The sequence below is a fragment of the Salvia miltiorrhiza genome, chromosome 4 (assembly GCF_028751815.1).
Source record: "Salvia miltiorrhiza cultivar Shanhuang (shh) chromosome 4, IMPLAD_Smil_shh, whole genome shotgun sequence".
Classification (NCBI taxonomy): domain Eukaryota; kingdom Viridiplantae; phylum Streptophyta; class Magnoliopsida; order Lamiales; family Lamiaceae; genus Salvia; species Salvia miltiorrhiza.
In genome coordinates this window covers 54,186,451-54,199,284 of record NC_080390.1, presented here as the reverse complement: position 1 = coordinate 54,199,284, position 12,834 = coordinate 54,186,451, and the positions used below count along the sequence as shown (strand labels likewise).

At 34.7% G+C, this 12,834-nt stretch overlaps 2 protein-coding genes across 2 annotated transcripts; both read right to left on the bottom strand.

Annotated features, from left to right (window-relative positions):
- Positions 1-3,060: 3,060 nt before the first annotated feature.
- LOC131020696 (glyoxylate/hydroxypyruvate reductase HPR3-like) lies at positions 3,061-4,969 on the bottom strand. The gene is made up of 2 exons (XM_057949684.1): positions 4,339-4,969; positions 3,061-3,679 (listed from the first exon to the last, which is right to left on the bottom strand). The coding sequence occupies exons 1-2, from the start codon at positions 4,828-4,830 to the stop codon at positions 3,155-3,157; spliced, it is 1,017 nt and encodes a 338-aa protein (XP_057805667.1). The 5' UTR covers positions 4,831-4,969; the 3' UTR covers positions 3,061-3,154.
- A 586-nt stretch (positions 4,970-5,555) lies between these two features.
- Positions 5,556-10,294, bottom strand: LOC131020667 (calcium-dependent lipid-binding protein-like). Its single transcript, XM_057949638.1, has 11 exons — positions 9,838-10,294; positions 9,551-9,652; positions 9,084-9,134; positions 8,720-8,840; positions 8,344-8,465; positions 8,096-8,194; positions 7,575-7,655; positions 7,413-7,498; positions 6,850-7,075; positions 6,186-6,350; positions 5,556-6,104 (listed from the first exon to the last, which is right to left on the bottom strand). The coding sequence occupies exons 1-11, from the start codon at positions 9,940-9,942 to the stop codon at positions 5,769-5,771; spliced, it is 1,494 nt and encodes a 497-aa protein (XP_057805621.1). The 5' UTR covers positions 9,943-10,294; the 3' UTR covers positions 5,556-5,768.
- Between the last annotated feature and the right edge of the window lie 2,540 nt (positions 10,295-12,834).

Here is a 12,834-nt window from a genome sequence, read left to right as displayed (position 1 = left end):
CGAGAAAATGGAACAACTTTCCAATGTGTAATTATTATTATTACTATAAACTCCCTCAGTCCATCAAAGATATGCCACAATTTCCTTTTTCGTCCGTCCACAAAAAATATGTCACATCCATTTTTAGTAGTAGGGTCCACATAACTCCACTCACATTTAAAGTGGGACCCTTACTCCACTACCAACTTTGCTCACATTTTATTTAAACCCGTGCCGAAAGTAAAGTGGCATATCTTTGGTGGACGGAGGGAGTATTAAAATGAATGACCACCAAAGTCAAATTTATCAAATGTTTCTTTCATAGTAACACTTTTCTTTGCCACAATTATATTTACGACGACATTTCCACTTGCCATAAAGCTTATCATGATTTTTTTCTTTATATAAGTTACGGACTCTATCATGAAAAATAATACTATATATTATAATGAATTAATCAAATTAATGAATATCAGATCAAAATTCAAATGAAGAGAAATAACAACTCACACAACGTGTCGAGACTCGAACCAATAACTTTTTACAAGAGAGAGACTTTGGCCGTTTAGGCTAATTTACCATGATCCCTTACAACTGCATAATGTTAAATAGAAAATTGCATATATAAAATCAAAATGGCATAAAATGCATTCAAAAGTATGCATTATATACAAGTATATAATGTAGTATCGAAAAATGCATGGTTATAAGTTTTTGTGTGCTTTCAAGGGTTCTTCTAGGTTTTTCTTTTCTCTTTTTTATGCATGATTATATATGTAATAATACATTGTTGTATGCACAAAAATGCATGGGTGTTATGGTAATCAATCGTTAATTCATAAATAAAAACCTCCTAGCTAGTATATAAAAGAAGTGTGTAAAAGTACATTAATTGTAGTATTATATTTTTTTATAATTTAATCTCATTAGTTTTCACATTTGAAAATTTAGGAATGAAATTTATCGCAAAAATAATTCTTCTAGTTATGATTTCCATGTGACGACCAATTTGGATTTTCAAAGTTGTGTTGTCTTTTATCACATCACATTATAGAATATTATTGCGACTGCAACATGCACTGTTTTTTTTTTACGAAAAAAACAAATCAATTAGTTAGGTGACAGCTAAATTATGTTAGCGTTAAATTGAAGTAATCAGATATTGCATGTTGGATTATGTGAAGATTTTGGCACTAAAACAAGCTATTTTGTCATGTTTCTTTCTTTTATTTATTAGTATATGATAATAATTGATAATTAAATATATACGTTAATTTAAAATCTTGGAGTTTTGCCTAAAGATATGCATTATGTACGAATAAATGAAGGGTCATGTGATCAAGTAGCCAAAAATGATCTGTGCAAACATATGTAACAATTAGAATATATTTTTATTTTTATTTATGAAAGGAATATAACATTTAGATTATGATTGGTTTAAATTAAGGGCAATGTGACGCGGCTTAGCGCTTCTTGTTTGCATACTATGAAGCATCTTGAATTTTCGAATTGTTGAGAAATTGGACAGCCCAAAAATAGTTATAAATTGACTAAATAAACCTTGGATCTAGGTATCTTATGCTGGTTTGCATTATATCGTTATATTTTAATTACTACTGCAAACATTGGAGATTCGTATGCGAATCTTGTAAATAATAGTATATGTGATGATTTTTTCCCCTTAAAAAATGAAATACTCCATCCGTCCCTGAAATAAGTTCCTCTTTGGGGACGGCACGGGTTTTAAGGAAAAGTGGTAAAGTGTATTGATAGTGGAGTAAAATGTGTTATAATTAGTATTTGGAGTGGTGAAAATGTGAAAAAAAATGTTATAATTAGTTAGAGGAGTGGTGAAAATGTGAAAAGTAAGAATAAATAAAGTATTATTAGTGGTGGGGCAGTTGTCCAAAAATAGAATGAAAGAAAGAGGAACTTTTTTGGGGGACGTCCCAAAAAGAAAAAAGATGAACTTATTTCAGGGACGAAGAGAGTAGCTTTTATGATATAATATTCGGATAGATCCCCTCAAAAAAGAAAAAAAAAAAGAATAGATACTCCATCTGTTTTTTTTATTAAGTGTTCTCAGGCTTCGGCCGTCAAAATACACATACCAATAAAATAAGAAATTTATATTTATAACCTTAATAATTATCATAAGAAATGCATAGGAAAAAATTAAAATATGACACCTAAAAAAGGGAGATACTATAGTTTTGTAAATTAAGAAGAGAGTGTTTCTTATTCTTGCGAAAGAAGACGTGGAGGCCTTAATTTGTTAAATGGGCCATCCATTACTATAGTTTTGGGTTAGTATGGCTTTGATCCAATTTACTCGACATCAGTTTTAATCATTCAATCCAGCCCATTTTCTAACTAGGAGACCATTAATACATAGGATGGATATTTCAAATTTTCCTTTTTATTTGAGGAAATTTATGGAACATCCCCAAGGAGTTAATAGGCCTTATCTATCCATTCTCACTTAGTAAAAAAAATATTACTCATGAAAATAAAAAGTTAGTACTAACTTTTTTTAAAATTATAAATATACTAATATTTTTATAATAAATTATTAAAAAAGAATCATAAAACAAACTGTAACTGTCGCCACCCTCCCCTGAAACCCTGACCCAGCTGCTACTCCCCTCTCCCCATTCGCGTAGCCATCGCCACATTCCCTTCTCTCTCCTCGCCTGCGCGGCTTTGCCCCCTGCGCCACCGCATCCCCTCCTTGTGCCCTCACCCCTTCCTCTTTGCATACGTCGCCTCCCGTAGCCACCACTTTGCCGCCTCTCTCTAGTAAGTCTCATTCTCTCCTTGCCTGCGCCCCCTTCCCTCATAATATGAAATCTACCACTGGACCAACACTTGCACACTGAAATTTGATGAGACCCGGGCTCAAAAAATATATGAGTATATATGTATAATGAGACTCAAATATAATAAGATGGATTTTTAATCCAATCTCCTCGTATCAAGGAGTTGATAGACGTGTACTCTTTTTTCACTTCCAAATTTATTGATCTTCCCTCTTGATTTACTTTGAGACATTCTAATAATTCAATAAAAACACAGATATGAAAAACTAGTTTGGATCATCTCATTTGCTTGCAAACTTTTGATCAAGTTGAGAAGAAAATGTTTGAAGCAAGAAGAGAATCTAAGCAGATGTTGACTACTCGTCTGGAATCTGCGAGAGCAGAGGCTTATCTGTGAAGAAAGCATCCAAATTCCCACAAAGGAGTTGGTACAACCCGGCCATGGATTCCTCGGTGAAGACGGCAGCGTGAGGCGACAGCACAACGTTGTCGAGCTGACAGAGCTCCGGAGGGAGACAGGGCTCGTGCTCAAAGACATCCAGCCCAGCAGCAGCAATCTCCCCCCGGAGCAGACACGACACGAGCTCCTCCTCGTCAATGACAGCGCCACGCGCAATGTTCACAATGACCCCGCCCTTCCCCAGCGCCAGCATGACCTCCCGGTTGATCATGTGGCGCGTCTGCTCAGTTAACGCGCAGCACAGGACGAGCACGTCGCTGTTTGATGCTAGCTCGTGGATATCGGGGTAAGATGTGTACGGAGCCAACGGCTTCTTCTTCCTCGAGCAGTAGGAGATGGTGCAGCCGAATGCTTCGAGCCTCTTTGCTACCTCAACACCTATGCTTCCTAACCCCACAATTCCAACTCGCTTGCCTCCCAACTACAATCATACTTGGCATTACTAAGATATCTAAGCGCCCCAACACTTGCAAGATTAATAAAAGTAAGATAACTAATACAAAGAGGAATAGTAAATAGTTATTGTATTATTAAGATTAATTTATCTCAAGGGTGAGACGAGGTTATGTTGAAGTGTGTGATGCAAGCAAATAAATCAGACTGAATATCTTAATACATTGTTTAATTAGACATGACTTGAGACATTATAAACATGATGTGACAGTGATGCAAGAGTTTCAGGTTTCTACTACTATTAAATTAAGTCAACTACTTACTTTTTTTTTTGAATAAAAGTCAACTACTTACTAAGAGTGAAAGGTGTGCTATGTTGAATATACTAATTCATCTAATTATGAATTTATGAGGTTGCATGTTTCTACCGTTACAACTGAATGAGCATTTTCTGCAATGAAGCATGCGAAGACGGCACCTCGTAACAAGATAGGGATAGTTATATTGAAGTCTTCCTGGCCGCAACTTATGTGAACATCAAAATATTTAAGCAATCTCTAGTTTAAAAAAAATAAATATTTTAAGCAACTCATATAAAAAGAAATATTTAAGCATGATACATCCACAATCACATTTTCATGAATAGCAATTTGCAGTTTCAAAAAAAAAAAAAAAAAAAAAAATTACCTTGGAGCCAAGAGGGAAGCTGTCTGGTGGGTGAGGCCAAAGCCTATTTTTGACGAAGCGATTTCCGGCGCTCACTTTCCGAAGGACATCGAGGAGGAGCCCCACCGCGAGATCGGCCACGTCAGCGGAGAAAAAGTTGCCGGCGTAGGCGACGGCGATGCCGCGGCGGCGGCACTCAGTAAGATCGATGTGGTTGAGGCCGGCGCTGGTGGTGAAAACGAGGCGCAGGGAGGGTAAATTGCCGAGAACCGCGGCGGAGAGCTGGAAATCGCCGCTGCAGACGGCGGCCCGCGTGCCGTGGGCCCGGGCAGCTAGGAATTGGGGCAGGGGCACCTGCGATTCCCATGGCCTCAAAACTCGGAATCTCGAACTAAATTCTTTCTCGTATACTCGGAAAACGGACGGCGGGCCGAGGATTATGATTTCCGGCGACTGCTGAGCGGCGGAGGACGGCTGATTTTCACCCATATTTTTTTTTGGAACTAATCGCATGGGGGTTCTGATATAGTCGGATTAGGGCTTTGTGAAATTAGGAGTAGAAATTAGAAGCTAAACATATGAGGAGATTCATTCCACAACAGCTGCAACTATAATGCATGGATAATCTAGTACTTTAATTTTATTATGTATTTATGTGGGTATCATAGTATTATGATAGGTTGATGTATGTGTTTTGGAATTTTGTTCTTTTTTGCATGAGTGAGGCACGTGGCAAATTCACCCACAAAATCCAACCACCACAGTCGATTCTACTATTTTTATTTGGATTAAAACTGTTTAAATACATTAATTTTTTTTTTCCAATTTTTTTGTTAAAATAATAGTATTAAATTTAATATTTACTCGATTTTTAACATCGATCACATTTCCTCTAAATTGGATATGAGGTGGTTGAAAGATGATTACAGATACTTCAATATAACGTCGTACTGAAATGAGACTTTTTTTCGTGGACGGAGGAAATACATTTTAATAGAAAATTGAAAGTTCGTGATAAAATTTAAAATTGAAGAAATTGGTGTATAAGTATTTAAGCAGTAGTAACCATTTTTAATTTGATCCTTTTTTGGAGTTGAGTGATCTTCCATGCAAATATATGTACAAATAAGAGATCGAATTTATAATTTGAGTTTTCGACCTTCATCTTTGTCTACTTAATTAAGTTTCAAATGGAACAACCTAAAATTGAAAAGTGAGATATTTCGATGCCAGGAGTATTAAACTACATTGATAAACTTCCTTGTATACGACTATATGTCAATCAATTAAATCAAAGTTTACATGGGCAAAACCAGACTAACTAGGAAATACATAGACGACAAAAGAAGTAGGAAATTCATGCCAAATCAAAGTGAACACGATCAAGAAGCCGGGATTTACACAAACCTGATTGAAAAAAAAGAGAGAAAAATGAGGCAAGAATTGAAGAATCAAGTTGATCGTGGCTTAGCACCCCCATTTTCTTGGATGGAGTTGACGGGCGTGGTGGCGCCGCCCTTCTTGTTTCCACCGGTGTGGGCCGCGATGGTCCGCTCCATGAACTTCCCGGCTTTGTGCAGGCCGCTGCCAACGGCTGCGAAGCCACCCCCAACATGACCAGCTTTAGCGCCCACAGGCGCGCCAGCACCTGATGCCGTCTCATCAACAGCATCCACCGTGCTCTCGAGCACCCCTTCTTCTTTCAGTTTATGTCTCTCTTCCAACATTCTCTTCTCTTCTTCGAGGGCACTCAACTGCTCTTTCTTGGTGAATTCATGATATCTCACCTGACCAAGTTTCTCAATCCAAACACACTCAGAAGCAATGCATCACACAAAGATGATTTTGGACAAAAGTAAAGAAGGCACCTCAACTGTGAGAGATCCTCTGTCTTTTTTATCTTTGATTTTGAGCATATCAAGTGAGGGGAGCAGACTCAGCTCAATCTGTTTGGATCTTCCAGCTTCCAGTTCAATCAGAGGCAGCTTTGCAACCCCGAGACGCTTGTCGTCCCCAATGTCTTCATCAAATACCTGCTTCATCAACCACTTCAACATCTGCTCTATACATACACAGTTTCTAAGAAACAGATTTCTGTCTAGTTTCTCCCAAAACAAAGATGCAGATGCAACAACTTACTCGGAATTTCTAAGTCGAATCCATTTTTAGCTCAAGAAAAAGTTGAAATTGATAAAACAGTTCATATCAGTATTCAACTTCTTTTCTGAAGATTCCTGGATTTTCAAGTTTTTCTCATGAATTATCTCAAAAATCGCAACCATTCACCAGAAAGCTCAAGTTTTGGTTTTTAAGACAGAAAATGCTGGATTTTTGGGCAACATCAACTGAAATCACATGATCTAACTGACCAAAACATGAATGTTGTTTTACCCTACAAACTTCAACATCTGAAAGGGGTATCACATGACCAGGAAATAGGCAGGTACGTGATAAGGTTCAAGATCAGAGATAAATGGCATGTAGGAGAAAACATGTAAATCAGGAGACCACCACAAAGTAAAGAGATAAAACCTCGAAAATGAGAGACTGCGTCTCCTTGTCTTCTGCGATTAGTTCAAATGTTTCATTCCAAACAGGATTCAAGTTATTGTCTATAACTTTTGTTTTGACTTTAAACAGCGGACGTATGTGCAAAGCAACATAGGGGTCGGATTTTCCGAGCAACTCCATGTTTTTCAGCTCAGTTGCCTTAACGACAGTCACTGTAGCTTTTCCCACAGGCTTAAGTTCCAAGTCACTGCAAAGGTTCAAATAAACAGTTGAGAGTCAGGCCTCTTGATCAAGTAAATCCATGTATCCACATGACTACCAACCTTGTAAACAAGTAGAACTCGTAATAGAGAGCAATTTGATTTCACAAACTTCTCAAATACATTAAAATGCAATACACAGCAAGCGAGGGTCCTACAGGCGTAGATGCCGAACAACTAAAAATTACACAGGAAGATCTATTTTTACTAGTTGAAGTATAAAAATGCTCCATACAAGTTGTGATTCTCACAATACCAAAAATGAAAGTTCCTAAATCATCAAATAGTGAATTGCATTAGGTAAAATACAACATAAGGAGTAACCTTGTATCTACAGGCATCCCACCAATAGGAACAACGATCCTGTGCGGCCACTGCAACGTGTCTGTTACAATTGAATTAACAGTATCCTTACATCCATAAAATTACAGTTAGTCCAAGAACAGAGGTGAACTTTCCACTAAGAGAAACATCATAAAACCTTACATCAATCATATCTGAAATCCCTGGAAGAGCTGTTAAACTCCCACCAACAGCCTTTAGAGTATAATCGATTCGTGGCTTTGGCTGAAATATAGGAATAATACAAATCACATCAATTAGTCAATCATAAAGAGAGAAGACTATGCAAATGCCTCTTAGAAAACACATTCCTCTAAATCTGACATTAATATATGGTAAAAGCTAACTGAAGAACATGTAAAAACTAATATCAAACCATCACTAACTTCAGTTACTTCCGAAATCCCTCTCTAACAAGCACGGATGGTTGACACCGGACTTCCACAGCACAATTAGGAAATACACATAATTTTTTGCACAGGTTTATTACCTTAACAAAAAAAAGTAATTTCCTCATACTAAATTCTTACCCTCTAACTCAAATTCATTACCTTCAGTTCAAAAAAAATTATTACTCTGTTACTAAAAAATTAAAAATAGAAACGAAGTATCAAATGTCTTCTTAAATCTAGTTATATAAGAAAAGTAGGATGCTCATAATTTACCTCAGCCAGTAGAGCAACAACAACAGCAGAGATGCAAGGAATTTCATCTGTAAGCTGGAATATAGCACGGATCACAGTAAAAACCTGCAGATCCTTCAACTGAAAAACGGAATGGAAAACATCACTTTTTGCTCCATAATGAAAAGAAAAGTATAAAATATATGTAACTTACTACATCGAAAACTACAACAATAGCACTTAGCAGGTGGCAGTGATGTTTGCTAGCATTAAATATTTGATGCACCAACCTGAATGGGTATAGAAGCAATGCGTGCTGCCTCAACAGCTAGAATAATGTCAGGATCACCACCCCAACGGAAGTCAATATCCATAGTAATCTGACCTTCTTTAAGACTCTGAACTCGAATTCCTGCATAGATTTAGTAATTACACATGCCAAGATGTAGAATTAGAAAATATCAAAACAAAGATAATGCCAAAACAATATAAAAAGCTATCAGCAAATATCACTCCAAGAAATGTTGTTTTATCTAATCAGAATGTTGAATATTTTAAATTGCATTTATATGTGCACAAGAAATCGACAATGCACAAAAATCAAATGATGGACAAAACATAGAAGATTAAGCAAGTGATTTAACAATTTGTCAACAAAGATGTGACCTTCAATTTTGGGAGCCACAGTTCCTAGGGACAATTTGCTGAACTTCAATGAAGAAATCCCTGGAGGCCGATATTCTTCCAATGTTGGTTCAACAGAATCTCGTATGACAGCCTCTGCAGCCTGAGAAGAAGAAATTCGTACCAGAAATTTGAAGTCAACTAAATGGGAATCGGAAAATCCCAAATATGAATATCATAACAACATGTAAAGCTATTCCACAGGAAGAAATTTATGAGGAACCAATTTCATAGAATACAGGGGCTATAAGAGAAAGGAATCAATTTCATAGCATTAACTGATAATTAGGTACGCAAAGAATAGTTACATATGATACGGTTCGGAGGAAAAATAAGGGAAACTCACATCTGCAACAAATGGCCAGAGTTTACTCAGGTGCTTGTTCAGCCATTTCACCTGAAATTACAGGCAGAGTAGTATAACATGAACAACATCTCCATTCGTGCACAAAAGAAAGAAGACTGTACATTGCAAAACTGAGATTCTGAATCAAAACATAACACTTAATATCAACAGGATAATTAGAAGATTCTAATAGAGATGGCTGCTAGTGAGTTAGATATAAATCACAACATGTATCATAAGCTAAGCTAAGCTACTTCAAACCAGACTACATTCATAAGGAAATTATCTATCCCAGTTTATCCAGGATTGTGACCAAAGTTAAGATACTAAAAGTTCAACCTATTATTAACGTAACCAAAAAAGCAAAACTAAAAACAAAAAATCGAAACAATTACCAGTCAAGATTGCTAAACGAAAGCATAATATAAACATATACAGTTTCTAACGAAGAAAACTAGTATCCTAACCTGCTCAAAAACAGGAAACGATATCCACTCCGGAAAGTTGTCGCCGCAGATTTTCTTCAGATCATCCCTGTTCAGCGCGCTCACTTGTTTTACATCAACTGCCTGCCGATGGAAGCATCATATTTAGATTGAGTTGAAATACAAAACTAACAATTGAGCAAGCAAACCAAAAGATGAAGTAGTCAAGGAGTTATTTCTGCATGCGAGCACTTCAATTGACAAATTTCGATGAACAGCAAAAAGGAACAAATTCACGAAAAATACGAGGAAAGGAAATGGAAAACAACCTTGGAGATTCGCTTATCGCTGCGGCGGTTCATCATGCGCTTCCAACCCGCCATCAACGCGATTCCAAACAGTATCCCCATCACCATCCCCGACATCAACCCCATTTTTCTTCGTTTCCTTCAAATCTGAAACCCTGATTTCGCGGTTTTGGGCTTCTATCGTAGAATTCACTGCTGCATTACATTTGAATCGTGGCGTATGTGCATTTGCACGTACAAATTGCGGTATGATCATCTGATCGATGCATGGTTTTACTTATCAGAATTAATCCACTCTCTCGCTCGCTCGCTGTTCCAACTGTCGATCGCTTTGATTTTTCAGAAATTTTGTGATCAAAATCTTACACGTCTTCTTTAATTTCTTTGTATCTCAAGTCGCATGCTTGATGGTTTCAACGTGATTAATTTGTTTAAGCTGACTTAATATAATTATTTTCTTAACTCCTTCGCCATTTGGACTTATGAGAAATTATTACTTCATCGACATAAATGCGTAACAAATTAGCCAAGATCAGGGACGGAGCTTGGGGGGCTAGAGCCCCTCCCAAATTTTGAGTTTTTTTTTTAAATATATATAGATATATGTTTATACCTATTATAAAATAATTTTGTTTTATAAAAGAGTATTTGGTTATTATATTCTCTCATATGTATACTTAATTTAAGGATAATTCCGTTATTTAAAACTATATAATCTATGAAATATTGTTTGTTATTATTACTATTATACTTGTCTTTTAATAAAAAATGCCTAATATGTATGAAATGCTAAAAAAAATTATAATGTATTGAAACTAATTTATAATATATAGAAAATATATAATCTATGAACATGTTGTTTGTTATTATTATTATTATTATTATGCTTGCATTTTAATAAAAAATGTCTTAAATATACGGAATGTCCAAAAAAAGTTTTGTGATATATTGAAATTATATAATCTATGAAAATATTGTTCGTTATTATTAGTATTATGCTCGTATTTTAATAAAAAAAATACCTTAAATATACAGAATGCCCAAAAAAAATTTCCCGGGGTCTACCGCCCCCGAACCCCCGTACAATTTCAGCCCCCCGAAATTAATTCCTGGCTCCGTCCCTGGCCAAAAGATTTGTATAAACTCGTTTTTCTTAACACCTTTTGTTTACGAAACTAATAAACAGAACCTAACATTATTAGATGAAACAAAATAATAGTAGTATAAGGTTATAGATTGATAAGTTCATAATAAAATAAAATACTAAACTCATACTTATGATTGTCAGAGGGCATTGGGTTTTCTTTTTTCTTTCTATTTTTAAGAGAACTAGCAGAGTTTACGTGCGTTGCATGTATTACCTCTTTATTAAAGATAATAATATATTTAAAGATAAAAATATTATAATACTATTAATTATTGATTATTAACTTTAATAAATGTTTGCAAGAAGGTAGAAAAAAATAAATAAAAAATAAAATAAAATCATATACGTGTGTAGAATTTTGACCATCAAAATTGTATTGTAGTTATAATGATAATATATTATAATATAATTAATATAATTAAGTAAGATTATTAAGTAAGATTAGAAGAAGAAAATGCACATATTATATTTTTTTAATTACAAGACAAAAAAAAAAGTTGTTTTGCTATCATCTTATATAGTCCCACTAATCCAATTAAATATTTCTAAATCATAAAACTAATTGTTATTATGGCTAGGTATAATTACTATAGTTACATGGTATACACAAAGAGAGTTCACTATATGATACTCATACTTGAAATTTGAAGATCAGTAATAAGGAATGTCCCATTTTTCTTTTGTGTCAATACCTTTAAATAATTATTTTGCTCAACACTTTAGACAAAATTGTCCATAGAGTAAATGTGAACAAATTAAGTTGTAGCCATACTATCCAAATTTTGTACGTTTCACACCATTAACACTTGATTAAACGTGATGGAAGGTTTTTTATTTGTTTTTACAAATATAACTTTGTAAAAACTAATTTTATAAAATCTATAAAATTTTCAAAATTTGTTTTGTAAAAGTTCAAAAATATATATATTTATAAAAGAGCATTTTGGGTAGTAGCGGTTAGCATTATTATATTTTTATTTTTGTTATTAGAATCAATATTTGCTTAAGTAAAATGGTTATTTTAATATTTGTAGATAATTTAAGATGCATTTACTTTTCATGATTTAAAATATACATAATTGAGAATTTTTATCCATATTAATGGGATTTCTCCAATCCCCTTTCAATTGGATAAAACACAAGCCGGTTATCTTAAACTATAGAAATTATCAAGGGTATTGAGATATCTTAAAATTTGAATTCATCTTAATAAATAATGAGTTAACATATACTCCCTCCGTCCCGCCCAAGATGCTACATATTCCTTTTCGGGTCATCCCAACGAAGATGATACATTTCTATATTTGGCAAAAATTAATAAGAAATTTTAAACACTTAATCAACACTAATTAAGTATTCTCTTATTACCTTCTCTCTCCTACTTTATCACTTTATTATATTTTCTTTCTTATTTTATCACTTTATTACATTCTATTTCTTATTTTATCACTTTATTACATTCTCTCTCCTACTTTATCACTTTATTATTACACACTTAAAACACTAATCTGCAACTCCTTAAATTCCGTGCCGAAAAATAAATGTATCGTCTTGGCCGGGACGGAGGGAGTATATGCTATCTTTCCCTATTAAGTTAACCCTCAATAGTAAACGCCCCCTTACACTATCAAAATTATGTCTTCTTCCCAAAGTCTCATTCCTAACTAATGCCATGCATATTTTTATAATTTGATGGATCTATAAGGTAGCAAGGGCCTCCTAAGAGTAATATTTATAGAAGCTTTTAATTATTTTGAAAGAATTAGGTATGTAGGCTATAAATGAATACATAACTCCACATAAAAGATTGTCAAACTAATGAATTAATTTAATTTGAAAATTGAAAATTGAAAGTTGAACAAAAAAATTAG

What these genes read in the sequence shown, in the direction of transcription:
- LOC131020696 (XM_057949684.1), bottom strand. Translation starts at nt 4,830, where the DNA reads ATGCGATTAGTTCCAAAAAAAAATATGGGTGAAAATCAGCCGTCCTCC. An exon ending in GCTTCCCTCTTGGCTCCAAG is followed by an intron (nt 3,680 to 4,338) that starts GTAATTTTTTTT and finishes GTATGATTGTAG; the next exon opens with TTGGGAGGCAAGCGAGTTGG.
- LOC131020667 (XM_057949638.1), bottom strand. Translation starts at nt 9,942, where the DNA reads ATGGGGTTGATGTCGGGGATGGTGATGGGGATACTGTTTGGAATCGCG. An exon ending in TGTGGCTCCCAAAATTGAAG is followed by an intron (nt 8,466 to 8,719) that starts GTCACATCTTTG and finishes AAATCTATGCAG; the next exon opens with GAATTCGAGTTCAGAGTCTT. An exon ending in GGATTTCAGATATGATTGAT is followed by an intron (nt 7,499 to 7,574) that starts GTAAGGTTTTAT and finishes TATGGATGTAAG; the next exon opens with GATACTGTTAATTCAATTGT.